Consider the following 20,286-nt stretch of genomic DNA (forward strand, 5'->3'; position numbering starts at 1 on the left):
GTTATGCAGAGCTCTAGATGATTTCTGGATCAATGAGATCACATTTCACCATTTTCTAGGACTGGTTATGTAAACTCACCCATAGAAATTTAATTTTCTATATAAAAAATTATAACAAAAGTTCTAGTGCTCAAGTTTGTCTCAGTTTCTTAATTTTTGTCCCTATCTTAAACTGTTTACACGGACAGCAGTGCATGTGATAGTGACCTTTAACTATATAAAAATAAAGCTTCTGTCATTCATGCTTTATATTGTGTTTTTGTTTTTAAAAGTTGTGATGATTTTAAGCTGATCTTTCCTGGACTCTGTTCAGGTCTCCCCAAGTGGCATGAACTTAGGAAACTGCTGGCAAAGGTTCAAGGTCTGTGGCTAGGAATGGAGGAGCAATAAATGGCTTATGGAGAAATGTACCAACAGCTCTGTCCTGATTAGCCAACAGAACAAGGACACGCTGATCATGTGATTCCTCTCTATGCAGTCCATTTATCTTTAAAGTAAAGCGGAAAGCTGTATACTTCCTCAGGAGAGGAAACCAGAGGGAATCATAGCAAAGTTCTCTCTGCCAGACTGCTGCTTTAATAATTCCCAAAAATCAGTGGTCTACCTGAATGAGTGAGTAGTGAGCAAGTAAATACCTAAGCATCTACTATTATGTCTACTGTTTGAGGAGTACAAAGATGAGTCATGGTTACTGTGCTTAAAGGGCAATGTAGAAGGCAAGATTAAAAATCATCAATAAATGCAATCCAATCATATTTCATTCCACAAGGGGATATCAAGTCCTGATTAAGTAAGAGTGTCTTTCTGTGATCCAATTATTATTATTTTTTCATGCTATTCTGCACATAAGCCATTTTCTCTGGTCCTCAAAACAAATGCCTTCTAAGACAGATCACATGGAATCATAAATGTATACCTTTAAGCAATTATACTTACATATATACACACATAAGCATACTTAGCTTATTTACCTGGAATTGTGCCTAAGTGTCCAAACTGTTTGCTAGATTAAAACGTCAACTTGTAACAACGTTCTCCTCACCCCTCAATTGTCCTCAGAGCACTTAAAAACAAAAATTAATCAATCTGGCATTGTTCTCCCAATCTCATCAGACTAAATGGAAGTCAGCACAAGAGTCTCAGTTTTAGAACCAAAATAGGAGATGCCTTAGATTAATGTTATTTCTTGCAGATTCTAAAAGTCAAACAGTTTATTAAATACATGAGATGAAAAATTAGCAAAACACAACAGTGTTTGTGCTACCTTTCCAGGAAGTTAACGCTTTTCCAGAGGATGGCTTAATATCTGAGAGAATTAAAAATGCGTGGGAATAAATTATGCATGGGATACACACAAAACAGTTTAACAGTGGGCAATTTTCTAGGAGTCTAATGAAAGCCTTATTGGAAGTTTTAAACATTTCACTCTAGCAGATAGTTTGGCCCTGACCTAGACTACTTTTCTTACTGCTGGTCTTTACTGCTCAGTATTTTATTATTGACATTTACTGCTGAGGCAGAACTGGCTTAGGCTTTCAATTGCTTCCCTGATAGCAGTGGCACTAGAAGCAAAAGTTTACTGCCCACATGACTTATTTGAGATACTTGAGGATAATTGAGGATACCTGTACCACTTTCCTTCCCATGCATCGGTTGGAAAGAAAAACAGTGCTCACACATGGGGATCAACAGAATAGGCTGGCAAGCAGCATGAGTTCAGAGTACTGTGGATTTGGAAGTCAATAGTTTTGCATGTTGTCCAGTTGTTTCCCTGACCACTGGGAAATTGAAAGGAAGGAAAACATCTGAGATCATTATTGTGTCTGCCTTTCTCCATTTTTACTTGCACCATAAACAAGACAGAGCCAAGGCCATGAGAAAGAAAAGTTTAGAAACTTTTCATAAATTTTAGCACCCTGATGATTTTAACAAGTCTTCAATTGACCTTAACCATATAACAAAAACATAAAAACCACAAAACTGCACTTCGTAAGTCTAATGTTTACACATACAATAGTGCTTACCATATTATATTATTTTTGTGTCTGTGTTCCAGATTTAAATGTGAACTCATGGAGTTAAGGGCTGTGGCAATCTTTGTTTGTTTTTAATCCCAAGTAGCCAGTCACACAAAGCAGTTAATATTACCATTAGACAGATTAGGAAGTCAGAGAATGAAACACAAGATTTTGCTTGAGATCACCTGGTAATAACAGAATGAGAATCAAGGCTTTTGACAAGTATGTTTTTCAATCTTTTTCTCCTTCAAACCCACATTTTTTCTCATTACACCATTTTGAACATTCATTCATTCAATAATTTATTGAGGGACAAATATGAATCTGGCATTAGGGATTCAGTAGTGAACAAGATAGACACTACCCCTGAATAATGAAAATGACAGTCTAGAAAAGATATTAACCATATAATTATAAATTTAATGTAATTACAAGTGGGATAAATAATACAAACGAGCCTGGGACTGTAACAGGAAAACCTAGCCTAGTCTGGAGATAGTTTTCCTTGAGAAAGAAAATGTCAGGTTTTACTTGACTTGAGTTACTTTTTAATGGATAAATAAAAAACAAACTTGGGAGTGGATGTGGATCAAGCAGGTGAGCACCCACCTCCCACATGGGAGGTTCCAGGTTCAGTTCCCAGTGCTTCCTAAAGAAGAGAACAAACAACAAGCAGAGAACAAGCAAGCATCAAGCAAAAACAAGCATATGATGAGCAAAACTAATGAGCAGATGAGAAAAAACGAGCAGACAATGAGCGAAAACGAGCAAAAATGAGCAAACAGAAGAGGGCGCTATCTCAGAGAGGGAAAAAAAACTAGATGTGCTTATGTGCATGGAATGGAGTGGTTGGGGTCAAGGGAGAAAATTCATTCCGATGTAAATGCCAGAGCATAGAAAGGTTAGAGCAGTATTTTTTCAAACGTGGATTGATAACAATTATGGGTATGAAATCAACTTATGGGGCACAGTCACCAATAATCAAATATATAGAAAATAGAGATTTTTGCATACAGTGAGCCAAGTTTTAAAAAACGTCTGCATCAGATAAATATATATGAGTATTGGGTCATGATGTGAAATAATTTTCTTACTCTGCAGCAAAAAATATTGAAGTCACTGGTTTGGAGGACTCTGAGAAAGCCAGTGTGGCTAGACATTATGACAATAAGAGGCTGATACAGCAAGATGACAGAGGAGAGCCATGTCAATGATTCAGTCTTTGGGCTAAGAACAATGGAGAGTTTTTAACTAGGGAGAGAAAACAATCAGACTTAAATTTGAAAAGACCACTCTATTTCTATAATGTGGAGACATGGGGAGGGAGGTCAAGAACAGTTACAGGTAAACTAATTCGGAAGCTATTGTACTCATTCAAGTGACAGATGATAGCTTGGGCAAGAATGATGGCAGAGCAGATAGATTCAAAACAAAAATACAAAATATGTTTAAAGAATACAAGTGAGCGTTGAAAGTATGATGAAAGAATAAGAGACTACCAAAGATGACATATAATTAAAATGAGAAATTTAATGGATGATTAATGGCAAATTAGACACAGTTGAAGAGATCACTAAACTGGAAGATGGATTTGAATAAATTAACCAAATTGCAGTGAAGCATAGATTACAGGGATTAAAAAATATTAAAAGGAGTGAGGCTTTTCTGGAGTAAGGATTTTGGAAAACAAAGTAAATAAAAATCTGAAGAGCCAGGGAGAAGAAATATTCCAAAACATAATTTTCCAGAATGAAAGACAAAACTAATGGTGAGAATCAAGGATGCTCAATGGATCACAATTAGTGTAAATAAAAGAAAATTCACACTTAGACATAGTGAACTTGCAGAACACGAATGAAAAGGAGATCCTAAAAGACCAAATGCAGAAGGAATGAACAAGAAAAATATTATTGTACAAATAATAATGTTTAATTGTTGAAGTTACAAAAAATAGAAATGAACAAAAATAACACAAGCTGGAAGGAAAATGATTACAACATAAGCTTTCTCCATATTGTTCTGAGGGGGAATAGAGATGTTAATTTTAACATTTTAAGTTTAAAACGTTAAATTTCTAGGATAATGATCTGAATAATAGAAAGAAAAAGGTTGTTAACTGCTCAACTAGTAGAGGGGAGAAAAATGGAATTAGGGAGGCTCAATCCACAAGAAGGTAAGAAATGGGGGAGGAGGGAAGGGAAAAATAGCTCTTTAAGATGGTAGATATAAACCCATACATATTAGTAATCATATTAAATGGAAATGAACTTAATTTTCCATTTTAAAAAAGACAAAATTTTCAGGCTAATTCTAAAAAGTCTAAATAAGTATGAAGCTGGGAACACTTGTGTCCCTCAACCCTTGAATGAATAATTATGGAATATTCATACAATGTAATGAAGAATGGACTACAGCTGCATCTATCAAATTGGATGATTCTCAGTGCTGGGAAAAGCAAGCCACAGAATGCTAAGTACAACCTCAAATAAATACAGATTGAAACACACAAAACTTTACATATCTGTTAGGGATACATATATGGGATAAAATCATAAATAAGAACAAAGAATTATTAGTCAAAAGTCACAGCAGTGTTTCCTTCTCAGGAGCAAAGAGTAAATATAGTGAAAACTGCTCACAAGTTCTTCAAAGTAAGTAAGACTATTTCTTAAGCTGGGTAGCAGGCAAGAGATATTGGATAAATGGATTTTGATGTTATTTTTCCTTAAACTAGACATTTACACATATACTTTTGTGTATTTCTTATTAGAAAAACGTAAGTACACATGCTTGTGTATACATAGAAAATTTATGAAAAGGTATATAAGTGACTATCACACAAATGTAAGCTTCATGAACACTGTTCTTTGATGTGTTCCCAGTACCTGCGAAAGCTATTGACATATAGGAGGGTCTCAATACTTACTGAATGGAAATAATGAGCACAAGAAAATTAATCAGTACTTATTTCATGATCAACACCTTAGTTTACCTGTTATCTAAACTTAAGGTTAAATCCATAACCCTGAAATTTGTTTTTATGCAAACTTCAAGAATGCAGTGTAACTATAGATTGGTAATGTACAAAAATGGCCATTAGTTCTATATATTTTCCTATTGATAGTGATTCATGGTGGCATCATCTTTCAAATTCAAAGGGCAGCTATTAATATGTGAAAAGCAAAATGTGGTAGAAAAAGCAGCTACAGGAAATATTATTCATATAACCAGAAGCAAACAGAAAAAAAAAATCAAGATGTTCATCCATGCTTTGTATGTTCCAATAGGATTTTTGGAAAGCCACTAATATCCAATGATTATATTGGTAGAAAACCCAGAATACTCTCTGCTCACACTTGAAGATAATGGGGCTAGAACTAGTTTTATTTGGATTAGGATCCTCTTATGCACAACCTACTAGACATATCTTCCTTAATCCTTAGCAAATTTACCCTGAGAAGACTACACAGTAACAATGCAACAAAGGGCAGTGTGATGATGGAAAAATGTTTCAATTCCTTGCTTTAACGTTTACTAACTATATCAACATGGGCAACCACCTGAGTCTGTTTCCTCATCAAAAATATATAAATACTATCTTAATTTCAGTGTTTACAATACTAAGTGTGGAGATTTTTCCATTTCCTTAGGGATGTAAATGCCTAAGATTTCCTCTTTCCTTTCAGAGTTTTTACTGGTCCACTAGGTCATATTTAATAACTGTTAGACTCAATTCAATCTGCTATGTAATCACCCAGAAATCTTTTTTGCTATTGTGATTTGGTAAAGCTATTTTCTTAAGATAGTAAATATTGATAAGCCTGAGCAATAACTTTTTTGCCCTTGGGTCACTGGTAAATAGGAGGGGGAATAGGGAGATCTTAACATCTTTTCCATTTTTATATACCTTGAGTAACATATGCAATTTTATAATTTTGAATAATATATCTCCATTTCTAGTTACAGATTTGGGATTTTGATTCATGGAGTTAGGCTGCTATGCATGAAGAAATCTAGTTACTAATGTCATTTTGGTACTTGCTCTGTAAGTGGTTTTGTTCTACATATGATCTGTTTTGTTTCCTTGTCCTATACTTTCATAATATTGGTAAGAGATGAATAAAAAATTAGCATTTGGCTTACCTGACCAGCAATTTTCCTGCTAGCTTCAGTACCTTTGGATTATAACTTACAGGAATCAACACCCTAAGTCAAAAGTCAGCAGCTATAGTGTTTTTGTATTTTATTGGAACACAGCCATAACCATTCATTTACATACCATCTAACCTACCTTTTTTGCTACATAAAAGAACTGACTAGTTGTAACAACAGAAAGCAATAGGCCCACAAAGGCTAAAATATTTACTATCCAGCCCTTCACAGAAAAGGTTTGCAGACTCCTGCCCTAAGTTTCCTATAGGAGGAGCTTAACTGAATGTCAAAGCGTCTGATCAGATGCCAGATAAAGAATATCCATGTATCTTCTATCCTTCTACCACTCCTTGAGAACAGAAAATTTCTCTTATATGACTGGATTGTATTTCAACAACCAAATGAAAATCAAACTACTGTGTAAAGGAGGCCCTGTGTAAAGATACTTAAGTATCTGGAGTATCTAATAAACTGTGTATGTACACACACACACACACACACACAGCCTACTGGATACCCTAGACAGATATATAAAAATATCATAATATTCAGGAAGGCATTTATAAAATTCAAAACTTACACTCTTATTTTGTCTTGATAGCTGCTCAGTGAGTGGCTTAAGGAGACACTTTAAAGAATAGCAGCTTTGTAATTGCCCCAAAGTGGAGACAACCAAAGTTTTCTTCAATGGGTGATTAAAATATGGTGTGCATCAATATTATGGAATACTGCTCAACAAGAAAAAGGAAAAACTATTGATGTGTGCAACAATTTGGATGAATTTCAAGGGCATTATGCTGAGTGAAAGGTCACATACTTTATGTTTCCATTTATACATTATCAAAATGACAAAATTAGAGATGATGTTAGGCATGTTTGCTTTACAAGTTCACAACTTTTACTATACACTTGTTTTTGTATGCTCATATATAAATGATATAAAGATAGTAATAGTAGGGTTGGTTAGGGGAAAAATACTTTGGTTAGTAGTAATATTTTGACAATGCTCTTTAATCATTAGTTAAAAAGGTTTAACAATAATTCAAGTTATTGGTGGTGGGTGAGTTGCAGGAGTCCTGTGTGATGTTATGTATATTTGTTTTGTAAGTTCATGACTAATATTATACACTTGTTGTTTGTGTGTGTTTATGTATGAGTAATATACTTCAAAAAGTTGAAAAAAAAAAAACAACAACAGCAGTGGTTGCCAGGGGTTAGGACTGTTGGGGATACTAAGGGTTTTAAGTATGAGTGAGATATTTGCGGTGATAATTCTGCACTTTGACTGCATTGGTGGTTACAAATTTACATATGATAAAATGGCATAGAGCTATACATACACATGGAACAAATGTCAATCTCCTGGTATTGCACCACAATACCAATATCAATACAAAATATCGATATTATACTACAGTAACATAAAATATAACCAGTGGGAGAAATTGAGTATAAGGTACATGGGACTTTTTGGTACTATATTTTACAACTTCTTGTGTATCTCTAATTATTCCAAAATTAAAAGTTAAAAACCATCCTTGCATACACAAGGAAATTCACAGTAATATAAAATGGAACACTCAATTTTATTCAAAGTCTCCAAAATTTATAACCAATATGTTAATTTTTTCTAAAATGAATGTCACACTTTATATAATGATTTTATTATTTCATCTTTCTTTATAGCTTTTTCATCTTTTTTGGTAAACACTTCTTCAGTAGAAGCCGGAGTCCTGAGTTGCCCAGTTAGGAGCCTAAAATATACAAAGAGAAATCAATAGAGTGAAAAGAAAATACTTTCTAAAAAAACTAACATGGAAAAGTGATATTAATATTAGCATTTACTTTAGCATTTGTCCTGCCAAACAATTCTCTTTAAGACATTAACAATTTTTAGAATTACTAAATGTCAGATGCCCTATTTAGAACAACACAATCACATCGAAATATTATCTGATATAATTTTGGATATTTATAAAGTAGGGCAATGACAATATCACCAACACTAAAACAATCATTTTAATATAGATTGATCCTGAAGCAGGCAGAAAAAAAACATTAAATTATATTCCATGTTCTATTCTAGACTTGGTTGGAATAGGCAGAAAATTTCCTAATTTGTTATTCTTCTCTTTTAAAAACTGAATGACTCTGAGGACATTTTGTTCCTAAAAACTTTAATCAAATGGAGTATCCGAATGTCCCAACTGCCTCCTAATGACTCCTATCCTCCAATTATATGTAATTATAATGGCTAAAGAGCAACAAAGGTGGCTTGGGATTCCCTAATTTCAAGTTCACTCAAGTTCCTTTAACATCTGATTTATAGGATCTTTACGAGAAAGGGGGATATAGTTTAGACATAGTTAAATATGAACATCAGAAAAAGATAAAATCAAATTTGTGTAAGATCAGCACTAATAGGTGCAGGTAAGATCAAATTTTTAAAGACTTAGAAAGAACATAGATTTCAAGCACCTGAAAGAGGATTACACATGTACGTTATCTGCCAGTATATTATCAAAATGAGGTGTTAAAGAAACCTTTAAGGAAATGAGTTAATGAAGTCACTTAGGAAGAGTAAAAGGAAAAGAAAAATAGTAATATTAAACTAGAAACACAATTTTTTTTTCAGTTTTCTTGACTACATTTAAGAAAAAGTTCTTTTCAGGTTAGTAATTTCTTAAGCAAATGTTCATACCCCTAACAAAAAGAAATACAAAACCAGATACAACAGATAAATAATTAATAAAGTTTATAACAATTAAGTAGCATTGTTATTAAATCCCAGACAGAATAGAAAATTTGTGGTTCTTACCTCTGACCTACTATTCTGATTAAGTTTCTTCTCAATATTCATTGCCAACATCTGGCTTCTAAAGGAAAGGCTTTTGGTCTTTTCAATCACTTGCTGATAGGGTGAGACTGCATTGTTACCCATAACCACATGACCCTGAAATGAAACAAAGGGAAAGTAACTTTGTAATGTTAATGACTGAGTTTCCCGAGTAAGTCACAAACATGATAAACTGTTGTACATCTTTTATACACTGTGTAGAAATTACAATATTCACACAGCAAGAAAAATATTTTGCCTTGAAAGATTGTAATTTTTTAAAAAACCCAAATTCTTAATAGAACAGAATAAAATGTTCTCATTAAAAATCTCCCCAAAAAGGATAAAATAGTCAGCAACTGATATCTAGTATGCAGCATGGTTAATAGAATAATACTCACTAATTTAGAATCAATTTTGGCATCCAGTCTTGCATTTCTAATCAAATTCACAATCCACCTCTCAGCTTCCTCTGGAGTCATGTTGAGCTTATCTGCTAACATGCTAATAAGAAAAATAAAAATAGCAATGTCAACTGGGTCAAAAAATTAGTTTTGTGTACCTAATGTGTTTGACCTATACTATACATAAAGACTTATCTAGGCATTCTGGGCCACACTCTCTACAATAAATACTACGGCTATTTCAATCTGCACTGCTCATATATTTGTGTCTATTGCTCGGCACTGTACACAATCTATCCCATTTCACCAAGAGGCATGCAAGATCCTTGAGGGAAGGACACCATATTCTGTATTTACAGAATCCCTCCGGCTTCTAGAACTTATCTGTTATTTTTAACAGATACTTAAAAGTAATGACCTAAGAGGAAAACATTTTCTGTGATATTTAATTATACAAATTAAATTTAGAACATCACTCAGGGTCTCTGTGTATGTTTGAATTACAAAACTCTGGGGGCACTCCTAGAGTTGTTCACTATATAATCTATACAGCCAATGAAATTGAGAGAAGAGACAGCTACCCTGACCTAAAATATTTTTGACATCAACCAATCGGCATTTCAGATCTTTCCAATTTATGAATAGATCGAAGAGGGTATGGCAAGGCTAAATTTATCTGGACTAAAACAAGCACCAGCCTTGACAGATGGCAAGTCAATCAAACATCTAATGGAAAAGCATTAATTGTATGCATGAATTGTTCAGAGTACACAGTATACATAGTCTGCATATTTGGGTATTTAGACACAAACATTAACTGGCATTTTTTCAGCTGTCATTAAGAATATTACACACTCTCAGCCTTTCCCATATAATCACTGTTGATTATAAGAATTAGAGTATCAACAAGAAAATCACTCCTTGGAATACTAAAACTAAAATTTCTGGTCTGACAACATTCCCAAGTTTTAAAAAGTAAGTATTGTGGGGTGGATGTGGTTCAAGCATTGAGCACCTGCTTCCCACATGGGAAGTCCCAGGTTTGGTCCCTGGTCCCTCCAAAAAAAACAAAAACGAACAAGGAAAAAAATGAACAAGGAAACCAACGAAGAAGTCAACTCAGGGGAGCTGATATGGCTCAGTGTCGTTGAGTGCCAGCTTCCCACATATAAGGTCCCAGAGTCAATCTCTCTCTACCTCAAAAAACAAACAAAATAAAACAAAACAAATAAAAGAACAACAACAACAAAAGTATTTAGGACACTGGCAATTGTATTATGTAATTACGTGATTTTAGAATTCCCAACCAAATGTAACCATGTTAATAAAAATACTTTTATGGAAAAAATAATCTCTATGCTATCCCTGTTCTATACATTCATTCAAAAGCAATAGGGTTTCATTCAAACGTAAAAATTAAGCTATATTATTTTAATTGCACAAACTATACCTATGAGGACATCATAAATTTTCAATTTTACTTATAAGATGCTTGGAGTCAAAAACAATGGGACAGTAAGTATGGAATGTGGCCAATGCAACTATAAAATTCCCTGGATTTATACATCAAAATTTTATGTTTTTATGATCAATTTTGCTGTAGCCACACATTCACAACAAGTAGAAAGAACAATTCATGACCATTACTTCAGTTTCTTGGACAGATTTCATTTTATTCTCTTTATCACTGTTCTCTAAGCCCCATTTTTTTCAAGCCATTAAAAATATGTCATTTAATTTAAACAAGCATTTTTTGATGAGGCAAAATTCCTGCAAGTGATTGTTTCCTATGGCTTCCTACTAAATTACTTGAATTTCCTGCTGGTGCTTGACTCATTTTAGAGACATGTAAACTACATTCTCTTCTGCACTACTAAAGTAAGTAAACGTTGATACTTTTACGTGAAGGTTCTAACCTTAACAGTAAAGAACAGATTTTCCAACACATACCCAATATAATTTTACTGCTTTCTGCAGCAGTTTATCTTTTGTATGCCTCCTTTTGTATTCCCAAAAGTATTTTTTAAATAAAGTAAGGCCATTTTACTCTGATTAGTACAAATGAATTTGTATAAAATAAACTACTTATTTCTCTTTCATGGCTGTCCACAGTTTCATCACAATCTAACTTCCCAACACTTCTTTCCATTAACCAATTCACTCCCTTCCTTGCCATTCACACACACACACACACACACACACAAAGAACTGGGCACTCTCTATGTGCTGGAAAATGTTAGATGCTGGTAACAAAATATGGTCCATCCTTGCTTTCGGGGTTTAAGCTAGTGTGGGGTATGCAGTTGTGACAGGGAGTTAGGGGACAACTAATTACACAATCACCAAGATATATATAAACTGCTGTAAGTGTAATAAAGAAAAAATGGAAGAAGTTTATGTGGGATACAAAAGGTTGTAACCAGTACTAGCCTGGAGGTCAGAGGACAGCTCACCTAAGGAAATATTTACTCTCAGAGTTTAAGCTATAAGAAAGGAAACTCTATCTTGTATAATAATTCTATCTATAATTCTCCCTCTCTCCTCTTTCTTTACATTTTTTTGGTCCAGAAAAAGTTAACATATTTATTTATAATTGTTATGAAGCTGAGCTGTTGAAACTTGTTTACTGAAATATTTCGACCTGTATTAATGCTTTATGTGTCCCCTTTTTTTTTTTAAAGATTTCATTTTATTTATTTCTCCCCACCCCCTCGTTTGCACTTGCTGTGTCCGTTAGTCTTCCTTGTTCCTTGAGGAGGCACTGATAACTGGAACTGAACATGGGAAGGAGGTGCCTAATTGCTTCAGCCACCTCTGTTCCCTGCTTTGTAGTATTTCTCATTGCGCTTTTCTTCTTGTGTCTCTTGTGTCAGCTTGCTGCCCCTGCCCATCGCATCAGCTTGCTGTCTTGCTTGTCCTCTTTAGGAGGCTCCCTGCTTTGATGACTCTCTCATTATGTTTTTCTTCTTGTGTCTCTTGTTAAGTCAGCTTGCAGCATCTACCCATCGCTCCAGCTCACTGTCTTCTTTAGGAGGCACTGGGAACCAAACCAAAACCTCCTGTGTGGTTGGCAGGAGCTCAATTGCTTGAGCCATATCCACTTCCCTATGTGCCCACATTTATATTAAAAATCTACACACAAATGAAAATGGAAAAACTGCCACTATCTGGTTTCTGTTCCCTTTTTTTCTTTTCACCATCATAATTAGGTACCTTTTGACCTTACAGAAAAATTATCTATGTTCAGAAATATCAATAATAGAATTTTTTTCTTTTAAGAATGAAATGTTTCCCATCATAGTGGATTCTTAAGCATATTCTCCACCTATCTAGCATGCTAGCTGGATGTTTTTTTGACATAATTGTTTTATGTTTGGCATGGAAAGCACACAGGGTTAGTGTCTTCAAAAAGACCAATCAGACAGGTCTCACATGCCTCCTGCAAAGCACCAACAGCTATGCTCCAGAAGAGAAGATCTGTTTTAAGGTCTGAGCAATTCTTCACACCAGACAATGAATAAGTCTGTGAATCAGAAATTTTATAGTGTCTAGTTTCATGGGAGTGCCGCAGCACCAGCCTGAAAGGATGAGGTTTCTTCATCCCTCCAGTAGAGGGCGCACTCTTGAGAGTGGCTTTTGTAGCCAGTTTCTTCCTGGGTACCTTTAGCCCCTCTGGTGGATTTGTGGACAGTCTGCTTTGTTCCTTACCCACTTTTCTAAATAAAGGTCAGCGAGCTAGAGGTAGCTAGTTCCATGCATGTCATTGAACCCCGAAGCCAAAGCAAGGAGGAATGAGAGTGAGAGAGCTACATCCATATTCTAAGTCTCATATTCTAACAACTAACTCTAGGCTGATTTTCTATAAGGTTCTCAATATTTAAACTTTTAGATAGTTTCCCTTCCCCAAATCTCATGGCCCTAAGAGATATCCTGACAAATAAGAATCTGGATTCAGCATTTCACATTTCTCATTAATTACTTCTTTAAACAACCTGGGCTTCCAAATTATCTGTAAGCCTAATTTATTTCACATGCTACTGTCCTGTAAGCATTACAATATGGAAACCTCTGGGATGGATTTCACTGCAGACTATGCATGGTTAACTACCTGACCTCATCCGTATGCTACAACAACGAATTAAAGACTGCAAATGTATTTAAATGCAAAATTAAGAGAAAGCAGAGAAAACAGGAGAAACTGAGAAATACTAACTATATATCTTCCATGTGACAACTGAAAATTCTCATTGAATTTTCCAAAATTATGGTAATCAAAAATAAGAGTACATTATCTTACATTCAATATAAAAAATAGTAAAGGCCCCTGATACTATTTTCCCTCCTACTGGAAATGTGAAATATTAATTTCTCTTTAATACCAGTATAACTCAATATAAATTATGTGTAATAATGTGGTAACAAGAACTTTTCAAGAAAAATGCTAAGATCTAAAATTTTAATAAAATAAGCAAAGTAGAATGACTTCATAACTTAAATGCAAGACTGGTTGGCAAATATTACCTTCTTTTGTGAAAAGCCAAAACCCCCATAAGAAAATTATATTAATGTATGTTCCAACATGATTATCATACGCATTCAGAATATTACTTTCATACTGTTTTTATCTATAATTGAAAACTGGTCCAAGAATTATTTTAGAACAGCTTTTAAATTTCAGACACACACCATGTCTAATAAACTATTCAGCTATACTAAATTAAATTCCCCTACAGTAATCTTTTATGACAGATGTTGCATACTTTATGGTAGAAAGATTCGTAACTTACACTACAGATCTATAGTTGTATATAAACTGATAAAAACATTCTTCATATGCATTTTTATAAAGATATGACTATCACATGTGCTTACAATCATTAAGTCAAGAAACACTTTAACAGAGGATGTTCCAAATCACAAATGTAAAGAGTTGTTTAATAAAGAACCAATGGGTGTAATTCTATTCTAGTCAAGCATTTGAAATGTGTCCACTGAGAGAAGGATGCTAGAGAAAAATCCACCTGACTCCCACAAAAATGATCAAATATCAAATAACTTTAGACTAATTAGACACAGGGATAGGCCAAGCATAAACTAGAGAGTGGAGTAATTTGTTTTAGTTTACCAGTGAAAAAGTTTTGTTTTGGACTTAACATATTCCATTTAGAGAGTTAGGAAGAGTCCCTGAACCTTCCATCTAAATCACTTCTCTGATTTTCCAATATACAAATTATGTCTGTGTCATTCTCTCTAGTGTCACTATGCATTTCTCATCAAAATATCTATCACTATTTGCAATTTTATATTTGTTGTGCATTTATTTAATATGTTTCTTCCTCTGCATAGTAAACTCTATGAGGGTGTGCTCCCTACTTTCTACCTAGTGTCTGGCCAGAAAAGGTGCTCATTAACATTTGCAATGTTTTCTTTTTGAACAGCAGTTATTACTGGTTACACTATTAATTGTATCAGAATCATGATAAATAGCATATTTGTCTTCTTTAGGAAGTTGAGCACTACCTTTTAAAAAAGGTTTCATCCATTCTTGAAATGGCAAAATTATAGAAATGAAAAACAAATTAGTGGTTGACAGGGGCTAAGAAGGAGGTGGGGGTAGGAGGGAAGTACATGTGGCTATAAAAGGGCAACCTAGATCCCTGGACTGATGGGTCTGTATTTTGAATGTATCAATGTCAATATCCTGGTTGTGATATTTTACTATACTTTCACAAGGGAAAAACTGGATAAATCATACAGAGGATCTCTACAGTTTCTTAAAGCTGCATGGGAATCCACAAATATCTCAAAATAAAAGTTTAATTAAAAAAAAAGGTTCTACATCAGAATCATTAAGGGAGCTTTAAAAAAACAAATATTGTTCAATTTTCTAGGGTTCAGTCATTATCATTTTTGTTTACTTCTTTGTAAAGCTTATTTATGTCTAGTGTGCAGTTAAGACTATAAATCACTATCTGAAAGCAATGGTTCCCCAAGGCTGACTTGAAGCTACAAGCTCAAATTCTTAAGCCTTGATCCCAGAGATTCTGATTCTGGAAATCTAACTTAGAGTGCCCATCTTTAGCCTCAGGCACCACTGATAAATCAAATGGCAAAGTAGTCCAAAACTGGTATTTCTGAAAATACAAAACATTCACATGAAAAATAATTTAAATTTATCACGAGGTATAATACAATGAATGTCAAAGCCCTATTTGCCCAGCTTTGTCATTTAATAATGCTTAAGCAGCTTAATACCTCTGAACCTTAATTTTCTTGGCTAAAAAAAAGAATATCCAAGAAAGAAAAATAACATTGTTATTAAAATGAAAAACTTCTGCTTTGTGAAAGACATTGCTAAAAGAATGAAATACAAGTCACAGACTGGAAGAAAATATTTGCAAAACATGAATGTGAAAAAGAACTTGTATTCAAAAGATTCAAAGAAAACTTCAATCTCAATAGTAAAATAAATAATCCAATTTAAAAATGGGGACAGAGCAGCGGTGGCTCAAGCATTTTGGCACTTCCCTCCCCGTATGGGAGGCCCCAGGTTCATTTCCTAATGCCTCCTAAAAAGACAAGCAGACACAGAGAGCACATAACAAACACACACAGGGAGTGCAAATAGCAAACAATGGGGTGGGAGGGGGAGAAAAAAATAAATCTTAAAAAAAAAATGGAGAAAAGATCTTTAACAAATATCTTACCATTATACAGATGGCCAATAAGCCTATGAAAAGATGGTCAATGTCATGTTATTTGGGAATTGCAAATTTAAAAAAACAATGATTTTTATTTCCCTAGTGGTCAATGATATTGAGCATCTTTGTATGGACTTTTGGCCATTTGTATATCTTCCTTGAAGATATGTCTATTCAAGTCCTTTGCCCATTTTTAAATTGGGTTGTCTTTTTGCTGTTGAGCTGTCAAATTTTTTATATATTCTGAATATTAGATATTAAACACTTAATCAGATATGTGGTTTCCAGGTATTTCCTCATTCTGTAGGCTGTCGTTTTACTTTCATAATAGTCCACTGATATACAAAAGTTTTGCATTTTAATGAACTCTCATTTACCTAATTTTCTTTTATTGCTTGTGTTTTTTTTTTGTTGTTGTTGTTGCTTATGTTTTTGATATTAAGTCTAAGAAACCAATGCCTATCACAGGGTCTTGAGGATTCGTCCCTGTGTTTTCTTCTAGGAGTTTTGTTTTGTTTTTTAAAGATTTATTTACTTATCCCCCACTGCCCCCCCGCCCCTCCCCCTCCCGCCAACATTGTCTGCTCTCTGTGACCATTCGCTGTGTTCTTCTGTGTCTGCTTGTATTCTCACTGGGCAGCTCTGGGAACCCATCTGGGATCTTCCAGAATGGAAGAGAGGTGATCATTTTCTTGTGCCACCTCAGCTCCCTGCTCTGCTAAGTCTCTTACTGTCTCTCCTCTGTGTCTCTTTTTGTTGCGTCATCTTTCTGTGCCAACTCTGCACAGGTCAGCATTTTTAAGTGGGGCAGCACTCAGTGTGGGCCAGCTTGCCTTCACCAGGAGGCCCTGGGTATTGAATCCCTGGTTCTCCTGTATGGTAGACAGGAGCCCAATTGCTTGAGGCACACCCGCTTCCTTCTAGGAGTTTTAATAGTCATAGTTCTTATGTTTAAGCCTTAGAAACATTTTGAGTTAATATTTATATATATTGTGGGGTAGGAGTCCACCGCCATTCTTTTGCATATGTATATTCAGTTTCCCCAGTACCATTTGTCAAAGAGACTATTCTTTCCACACTGAGTGGACCTGCCACCTCTGTCAAAAATCAACTGGCCATAGATATAGAGGCTTACCTCTGAACTCTCAATTCCATTGTTCTATATATGCCTTCCTTGTGCTAGTTCTATGTTGTGTTGATTACAGTGGCATTATAGTAAGTTTTAAAATTGGCAAGTATGAGTCCTCAACCTCATTCTTTTTTTTCAGGATGGTTTTGGATACTCAGGGCCCCTTCCCCTTCCATATAAATTAGATTAGCTTTTCCATTTCTGCAAAGAAAGATGTTAGAACTTGGATTGTGATGATGTTGAACCTATAAATATATTTTGGTAGAACTGACATCTTAGCAATATTTAGTCTTTCAATTCATAAACATGGATTGTCCTTCTATTTATTTAGGTCTTCTTTGATTTCTTTCAGCAATGTTTTGTAGTTTTCCATGTACAAGTCCTTTACATCCTCAGCTTATATTCATTCCATTTGATTCTTTTGGTTGCTATTGCACATGGGATTTTTTTCTTGATTCCCTCTTCATATTGTTCATTACTAGTGTATGAAAACACTACTGGTTTTTGAATGTTGATTTTGTACTCCTCCACTCTGCAGAATCTGTGTATTAGCTCTATATTTTCCATACATAGCATCATGCCATTGGCAAAGAGAAAATTTTTCTTGTCCTTTCCAATTCAGATGCCTTTTCTTTCTTTTTCTTGCTTAATTGCTCTGGTTAAAATTCCAGCATAATGTTCATAAGAGTGGTGATAGTGGTTATCTTTGTCTTATTCCTGATCATAGGAGGATCATTTGCCATTAAGTATGATACTAGTTGTGGGTTTTTTATATATGCCTTTTATCATGTGGAGGAAGTTTCCTTAAATTCCTAGTTTTCTGAGTGTTTTAACCAAGTAGGGGGTGATGGATTTTGCCAAATGCCTTTTCTGTGTCAACTAAGATGATCAAGTGGCATCTCTGCTTCATTCTAATAATGTGGCATAGTATATTAATTGATTTTCTTATGTTGAAACATCCTTGCATACCTGGGATAAGTCCATTAGAGATATACTTTCTGAGCAACTTTTCTGTAGGCCTAACATTGCTCTGAAAGTCTATATAAGCAAACAAAAAAGACTTGTACTGAGTCAAGTCTTTTACACTGTTTCGCACGACTGTGTTTCCAGAAGTCTTAATAGTTCAACAGATGTGTCTTAGTAATCACGAAGAAAGCTGAATGAGATAAGGTAGGCAGTGGGCAAGGTGAAAGAGCTCTGCTTTGGTCTATTTATACATATCCCTAAATAAATATACTCATACACATAATATTACATTTGAAAATAAGTCCTACTGTTTACATGTATACACATACATACATGCAATTTGAAACCATGGTTCCAGATTTACACTATCCAATACAGTAGCCACTAGCCACATGAAGGTATATAAATTTAAACTAAGCAGAATTAAACAAAATTTCAAATTCAGCTTCTCAGTGGCAGTAGCCACATTTAAGTGCTCAACAGCCATATGTGGCTAATGGCTACCGTATTGGACAAGGCAGATACAAAACATTTTTATCACTGCAGAATTCTACTGGAAAGCCCTATTCTAAATGATTCAATATCAGTGTTTATTGTTTGATTAGATTCCTTCCAGTTCTAAAGTTCTTTTCTAATACTCACAGAAAATTTATTAGTGTATATTCTAAGCCATCTACATTAATAAGACTTACCACAGACAACCAAAAAGTTTAATTTAGCACTTGAAATAACGTAAGTGAAAAGAAAGTGCTATCGCTGCAAGAGAGAATAGTTTTTGGACCCTGGAAAGCCACTAAAATTTCAGTCTAAAAATGTTAAAGAGACTGCCTAAGCAGAAAGCCATAGGGATTAAAGACACAAAGTCAAAACTAACAAACTACAATGAGACAAGTTAAAAAAGATCTTAGATAATGATAATGTCACACAATAGTTTTTAGAAGCATCTCTTTGAAATGCACATCTCTCTTTTGAGTAGGTAATACAAACACTTCTACCTATTTTATGCTAAGGATAGTTAAGGGAATTTCAAAGAAACAAAATAGTGAATCCTAGTCCCCAGAGTTAATATAGGGAGTCTGAACTATAACAAACCTTACTAGTGGTACCTCAGAAGTAAGCACCAAAGTAAAAACGCATTATCATGGACAAAAATGAAAGTTCACTAACGTAAACTGAAGAAATTTATTCATTTAACAAATATAATTTAGCATTTATACTGTACACTAGTATACTAGGTACTAAAGATAGAAAAAGGAAATTGTTTTCAGATGGCTCAAACCAAGGGTGGTTAATTAAGTTCCGGACAAGAAAATATCCAAGTGACTAGATTCTAAGGAGAAACAGGGAGAATCCACAAGGGAAAGCAAATTACTAGCTCCCTCTTTCACAATCCCTAATTATAAACTTAAAAACAAGAATACAAGAATTCAGTTATCTATTGTTCACCAGAGTTCCACACATGATAAAACTACCTATTTGCAAACCAATGACATACTAGGAAATTGCTTGTATTCACTGAGAATCAGATTTTTAAAATTGTATGGCTGCTAGCTATAACAAAGTACTAGTAAAACTTAAGTCAAGGATTCCATTCCCATAGGTCCCAAGATCATACTGCACTTTTAACAGTGGACAACCATTTCAAAGACAATCCACTAAAATTAGGCAAGCAAGAATGTCTTAGCAAAAACAAATGGCATTAAAGAAAAAGAATGTGATCTACACACAATTCCTCAGAGGCAAATATTAAAGTAATAAGTTAAAAAACCTTTATGAAGTATTTACTGTTTGACTTCAGCTGTGGCCCAAGGTCACTTATTTTTTTTCAAACTCTAACATGTAAAATTAGTTTCTAATAGATTATTTAAGTTTCACAATTTTTCCCAATAATTTTCTCACAAAACAGAGAAAATTTTAAGTAAAATTCACCATAATTCTTTTATATTCCAACAGTTTAGGGTGTCATATATGGGAATTTAAATATATAATCAAATAAAACAAACTCAATTAACCGAAATGATTACTGAATAAATTTCTGATTTACTATAGGGTTCACTCCTTATCTGAACACCTGTTAAAA

General features: G+C 34.3%; 1 protein-coding gene across 1 annotated transcript in view; it reads right to left on the reverse strand.

Moving 5' to 3' along the window:
- Window positions 1–3,925: 3,925 nt before the first annotated feature.
- Window positions 3,926–20,286, reverse strand: part of EIF3E (eukaryotic translation initiation factor 3 subunit E) — a 45,284-nt gene continuing 28,923 nt past the window's right edge. Inside the window, exons 11-13 of the mRNA XM_058275913.1 lie at window positions 9,408–9,510; window positions 8,989–9,123; window positions 3,926–7,924 (exon numbers count right to left, since the gene is read on the reverse strand). Coding sequence (XP_058131896.1) covers window positions 7,886–7,924; window positions 8,989–9,123; window positions 9,408–9,510 — 277 coding nt within the window. The 3' untranslated portion in view covers window positions 3,926–7,885. The remainder of the gene's footprint in view (window positions 7,925–8,988; window positions 9,124–9,407; window positions 9,511–20,286) is intronic.

The sequence above is a fragment of the Dasypus novemcinctus genome, chromosome 14 (genome assembly GCF_030445035.2).
Source record: "Dasypus novemcinctus isolate mDasNov1 chromosome 14, mDasNov1.1.hap2, whole genome shotgun sequence".
NCBI classification, from domain to species: Eukaryota; Metazoa; Chordata; class Mammalia; order Cingulata; family Dasypodidae; genus Dasypus; species Dasypus novemcinctus.